Source organism: Asparagus officinalis, chromosome 3 (assembly GCF_001876935.1).
Source record: "Asparagus officinalis chromosome 3, Aspof.V1, whole genome shotgun sequence".
NCBI lineage: Eukaryota > Viridiplantae > Streptophyta > Magnoliopsida > Asparagales > Asparagaceae > Asparagus > Asparagus officinalis.
The window spans coordinates 24,684,463-24,690,877 of NC_033796.1; the positions used below are offsets into that span (position 1 = coordinate 24,684,463).

General features: G+C 35.8%; 1 protein-coding gene across 1 annotated transcript in view; it reads left to right on the plus strand.

Moving 5' to 3' along the window:
• LOC109833452 (putative leucine-rich repeat receptor-like serine/threonine-protein kinase At2g14440) overlaps nucleotides 665–6,415 on the plus strand; it is a 6,327-nt gene continuing 576 nt past the window's right edge. The window contains 9 exon segments of the mRNA XM_020401124.1: nucleotides 665–873; nucleotides 1,492–2,547; nucleotides 3,006–3,153; nucleotides 4,305–4,376; nucleotides 4,592–4,663; nucleotides 5,520–5,591; nucleotides 5,676–5,753; nucleotides 6,324–6,412; nucleotide 6,415. The exon segment at nucleotide 6,415 is cut by the window's right edge and continues 77 nt beyond it. Of these exon segments, the coding sequence (XP_020256713.1) occupies nucleotides 792–873; nucleotides 1,492–2,547; nucleotides 3,006–3,153; nucleotides 4,305–4,376; nucleotides 4,592–4,663; nucleotides 5,520–5,591; nucleotides 5,676–5,753; nucleotides 6,324–6,412; nucleotide 6,415 (1,670 nt within the window). The 5' untranslated portion in view covers nucleotides 665–791.

Here is a 6,415-nt window from a genome sequence, read left to right on the forward strand (position 1 = left end):
TGTTGAAACAACGACTGAAGATTAAAATATAATATTTAAATGCTGAAATCACTATTGAAACGACGACTGAGTTCTTTTTTTAAACAAACCCAAAAAATAAAAATATAAGATTAAAAGACAATATTTAAATGCTGAAATCACTATTAAAACAACGGCTTGATTTTATATTTTTTTAATTTCAATGTCAAATAAAAGTAATAAAAGAAATACGAGAAACTCTTTTTAAATGTCAATGGGGTTTTCAAACACTGTTGTCCATTTCTTCTTTTTTTTGGAAATGTACCAAAAAAATATCCGCAACTCGCTCGTGGGGAGCACGATGCGCCCTTGTCCAACCTGGGCGTTCCTATAAAATTCCCCCGGTCAACTTACCGCTCGCCATTTCAACTCATTATTCCTCCTCCTCCTCCTCCGTGATTAGCGTCACAAATTATTTCTCTCATTTTCAAAAACAAAATAAATAAAAGAAAGAACCCTCAACCCGCTAACAACTCACTTGCTCCCATTATTCATAGTCGTGGACCCCACCAATTTTCCCCTTTCAACTCGTGAGCCCACTCCAATCAGTAGCTAATAACAAATTCATGACCTTATAATAAGTATTAACATTAATTAATCTACTTGATTAATTATTATTCTCCTGAAACGCCCCCGGCTCCTTCATGTGCGAGCCTTTGCTCTAGTGTGAGAGAGAGAGAGAGGGGGGGAGTGAGAGAGAGAAACAAAGCTCCGTTCTTTCTAGAGAGAGAAAGTAGTCAGAGAGAGAAGCAAAGGGGAGCAGCTGAAGCAAGATGCTCGGCTCCTCCCATTTTTTGCTGCTATTTCTTCTCTGGGTCTCTGCTGCTGCTCCTGATTTTGCTGCTGGCAATAAAGGTGATGGCTTGATTTGACTTCTTTTTTTCTCTCCCTATTCTGTTGTTACAGGATCCTAAAATGTGGGAGCTGGTAAAAAATGGATATTCTTAGTTGGGAGGTTTAATGTGGGAGTGAATGCCCAATTTTGGGTTTCCTTATATAGATATCTTGTTGATGAAGGAAAATGTTACTTTATGTTGTTATGTTTTCTATTTGATTTGTTTTAAGCTAAGATTTGGTCCGTGTGATGAGAAATTAGTTGGGTTTGTGGGTTAATTCTACAATTTTAGATTTGGGTTACTTTGTTTTGAAGTCAAGGACTCAAGGGTGGTGATTTCGGATCACCTCTGCACACTTTTTAGCAGTTCAGAAATAGTAACCAGGATCTATCTTCCCTTGGAATGATTATTTCGTTGCCTTTTATGTGTTTCTCTCTCCAATTCCTGAGATCCAATTTGGGGGTCTTTAATGTTTCATTCGCTAAATGCAACTTTCTTCAATAGATTGATTGATAGACCGCATACTATCTAATTTTTACGGTGATTAAGACAATATATCTTTTTATGCTTATTTCGGTTGCTTGGATGCTTACTTAAAATGGGTCAAAATTAATTTTAATAGCAATGCTCATTGCAGAACCATATGCAATTCGAATAAGCTGTGGGTCTCGTCAGGATGTTCGATCCAAGCCTACTGATACCTTGTGGTATAGGGACTTTGGCTATACTGCTGGAAGACTAGCGAATGCCACACGCCCCAGTTTTATTGTTCCTCCACTTAAAACCCTTCGTTATTTTCCTCTCTCCGATGGCCCCGAAAATTGCTACAACATCAATAATATTCCTAATGGACACTATCAACTGAGAGTTTTCTTTGGTCTGATTGCTGATGCCAATCTAGACAATGAGCCTATTTTTGATATTTCGGTTGAGGGAACTCAAATTTATTCTTTGAAGCCCGGCTGGAGCAATAACGAGGAGCAATCTTTTGCCGAATCTTTAGTTTTTGTTTTGGATAGATCAGTTTCTATTTGTTTCCATAGCACGGGACGTGGAGATCCTTCTGTACTGTCAGTTGAAATTCTTCAAGTTGATGACAAGGCATATAGCTTTGGTCCTTCTTGGGGTAAAGAAACGATACTCACGACTGTTAAAAGATTGAATTGTGGTACCGGGAGACCAGCTTTTGATGAGGATTATAATGGCAATCATTGGGGTGGAGATAGATTTTGGTTAGGAGCTTCGACTTTTGATCAGGGCTCTGATCAGTCTATTTCAGTCGAGAGCAAAATTGAACAAGCATCCGCTTCTCCAAATTTTTACCCTGAACAAATTTATCAGTCAGCAATTGTGAGCACAGATAAGCAGCCTGATTTATCTTTTCAAATGGATGTAGATCCAAATAAAAATTATTCGATATGGCTTCACTTTGCTGAGATTGATCCCAGAATATCAAGTGAAGGACAAAGGATCTTCGATATATTGATAAATGGTGATATTGCTTTTAAAAATGTTGATATTATTCGTAGTACTGGGGAACATAATACAGCTCTTGTGCTGAATAGAACTGTTGCGGTGAGTGGGAAAGTTCTGACTGTTACCTTGCGCCCTTCAAGGGGAAGTCATGCCATCATCAATGCAATTGAAGTTTTTGAGATCATTGCAGCAGAGCTCAGAACTTCATCTGAAGAAGGTATGTCTGCCGGCTTTTGTAGAAAAATACATCTGTTCCTTCATGCACATGAGAAGTAATATTCTTTGCTTTAATGCTTATATTTCATGATTTTATATGGTGTTCAGTTCATTAGTTTCACTCCTATTATATACCCTTAGTATTATCTCATTGGAAAACTATCGGCTTCCGTTAATAATAGAAAACAAATGTATCGTAATGTATCTTGTTGACATGTTATATGTTACTAAGTCATTTATACAATGGACAAAGTGATTAATATTACTTTCCTAACATTTAGCTATAATCGTTTATTTTTGTATAAACAGGTTAATAATGATTATTAGCAGTTTTTATTCTATCTTGGGTAGGAACAAAATGTGTTATTTGAGGGGTCTTTTTTCTGTTATTATTAGGTTTTGCTCAAATAAATTCTTGCATTATTTTCTCTAACTCATTTTCAAATGGTATTTTAATAGTTAGAACTTTGCGAGTGTTGAAGAACTCTTTGGGGCTTCCACTCCGTCTTGGCTGGAATGGTGATCCATGTGTTCCTCGGCAACATCCTTGGAGTGGAGTGGACTGCCAGTTCAACAGAGTTAGTGGCAAATGGAACATAGATGGATTGTACTTTCTCGACCTTGCATTTATTTATGATCTAAGCAGTATCTTACTTTGATTTCAAAACTTTCTTTCCTATGCTATACCTTTCCCTATCTGGATTTAGAAAAACAACAGAGTTTGTTATGTTTGAGATGAAATTAGACTTGTTTTATTTGGAATTTATTCGCAGTTTTTAAATAAAATGTGTTTCCGAAGTATGCATATTTGGCTTATAAGTTTGAGTTCACAAGAATGTGTCTAATCTTATAAATAGGTACATATATCCGCATGCGAATATGCTAATAAACAAATGCAGGTCTTTGTATGTGATAATTTATAATATAGAGTTTTTGCATAGGTAATACATGCACCCCTGGTCTTAATTTAATGTCAAGTGCAAGAATTGTAGCTGTACATATTTGTCATCATACTCACCCCTGGTCTTAATTTATTGTTAACTGCAAGAATTGTAGCTATGTATATTTGGCGAGAAACACATTTACTAGAAAACTTACATGTAGATTCAGATTCTGACATAGTAATGGTCCATTGGTCACCCTATCATTAGCTAAACAGCTGCACCTTACCTGCCTAAGCCAGACGGGCTTTAATTGCTTGTTTTTGTCCAAGTATTAGGCTTTTCTCATTGTTGTTCATGTTACTGTCATAAACATGAACCTCATAGGTCATGACAAGGGAGGTCAGGCCTATTCATGCCTTGAGTAGGAAGAAATATACTCATTGCATGTGGCACCTTGGATTGTGTTTTCCCTTTTTCCCCCTTAGGTCGACCCTCAAAATGCGTTGTGTGTGTGTGCATATCAACTGCTACATAACTTTACTGCAAATATTTGCTTCTTGGTCTATTCAGCATCATATCAAAATGCATAGGAAAATAGGAATTGCTTCATAGTTTGAGTTTCTTTCTCACAAGTGGCACTCATGTACATGCATATATACATACATCGATATAATGTACAACATACTTCGTTTCTCACTATGAAGCATTTTTTGCATGTATTGATGTCTGATGATGTCATGCTCCTACATGTGAATGGTTGTGTACTTTTCAATAAAGTATTATATGTAAGCACAATAAACATTACAATTACCTATTTGTTATTATTTGTCTTTTTTTGCTTAAGAGACTGAATTTTTTTCTTCTGAATTCGCAGAGGTTTAGACAACCAAGGTCTAAGAGGTCTCTTGCCAGAAGACATATCTAAGCTGCATCATTTGCAAAGCATGTGAGCTTACAAATTACTTTTACTTTATTTTATTTTCTGTATGCTTGTTCAGTAGTGTTACTGCTGTTTATGAAATTTTGTCATGTAATATCTAGCAGCAACTTCAAGATCCATTATCTAGTACTGTGGTCTAAGTCTAAAACAGACTATGGATAGTATTAGTTATTAATATTTATCATAAATGGAAATGGTAACAGATCTCCCGTTTTTAACAGAAACTTGAGCGGGAACAGTATACAAGGGCCAATTCCCCATTCTCTTGGTACTATAAGTGGGTTGCAGGAATTGTGAGTACATTATTGGTATCCTTGCTGCCTTTCCAATTCTCTACATTTCATTGATATCTTAAACCAGTTTTGGTATAAATTTCTAAACTTGAGCTGTTCATTTGTATTTGCATTTTTATTTTCTTACCAGGATCAGCCTTGATTTAAGCTGTTCATTCGTAATTGTTATCGATGTATGTTACATAGCTAAGTTCCTTTAGAAATTATTGTTATTTAAGATCTCCAGCTGAACTTTGGAATTTCTTATGTGGATAATGATAAAAAGAGTATCTATTTCCTATATGCTCCTTGCCATATTATACTGTTTCTGGACTTCAGAGTTTACGGTAATGCCTATGATACAATGGATATCAAGCTATAGTAGCTTTAATAGATGTATGTTGTTCCTCTTAACTCTGTCTGAAATTGGGTGCATATGAGAAAGATCACAAGTAAGAAAAAGATTTACTGTGAGTATAAATTCATAGAAACATATAAATGGATATGGAGCAACCGTTTGCATGTTTTTTCTTTAGTTCTCTGCCATGTTCCAAAACCTTTTCTTTCTAGTAGAATATTGGTACCCATGTTTCTTTCCATTATCAGAAAGTTGTGCTCTTGCTTTTCTCTCTAACATCTGGTATGTGCTTGTTTCAAATTAAGGTTCAACTACATGCCAATAATGTATTTTCTTCCTTTTCTTTTCTGTGTGTGGGTGCACATGAACGTGAGAGGAGAGGGAGAGCAGAAAATTTCGGTTCATTATCTATTTTCTCATTTCTCTTATAAAAAGCATTAGTATGCAAACTTGTTTATTTAGTTTATGCATCAAGAAAATGCTCTATGTTAGTAACCAACTTTTTAACATGTTTTGTAGAGACCTATCTTATAATGACCTCAATGGTTCAATTCCGGAAAGTCTTGGCCAGCTTACATCATTAAAAATATTGTAAGAGAATTTGCTTGAATATTGAATTCCTAACACTTTCTTGCAGCTAACTAGCAGTTAACATCCTGCTCAACTTTTCTCTAGGAATCTAAATGGAAATTCTTTGTCTGGAAGAGTTCCTGCTGCTCTTGGAGGAAGGCCTCTACATGGAGCTAGTTTCAAGTAAGCAATTATCCCCATGGCAGTAGTTACCAATTTCGTATCTTGCCTTGATCACTTTACTATATTTCTCAACTATTATGCATATGTAATGTTATGCATTTACTGATACATATGTATACTGACATAGGTCCTATAAAAATACCTCATAGATTGAATTTCCAAGAAACCTGCTTACTGGTGTTTCCGGTTATTGTTTGGAAACAATTCAACAATTTGTGGGCCCAATAAAGCTTTACAATATTATATAGAGACTATGAGTCTTCCATAATCATTTTATGTATGCTCATTGTTACCGCAAAACTCAAAATATAGAAACAATCGAAGCATGATAACCTACTATTGTGAAGAGAAGAGAGACGAGAAAAATACTTGAATATTCATCAGGTTTGTCCTTCGCCTCCATCAACGAATTGAGAAGCAGAAATGTAACTGATCTTGTGAGAATGGTACAAAATTTCTTAAGAGAGAGATTCTAATTACACTCAAAATCTCAACAGTAAATTTTTTTTCTCTTGTTTGCGGCTACAACCTTCTTCAGCATGATTTTGATGTTTACCGTGACAAATGCAGCTTTACTAGCAATGATGGTCTATGTGGCATCCCCGGATTACCTTCATGTGGTCCCCACCTCTCTGTTGGTGCCAAGATTGGCATTGCATTTG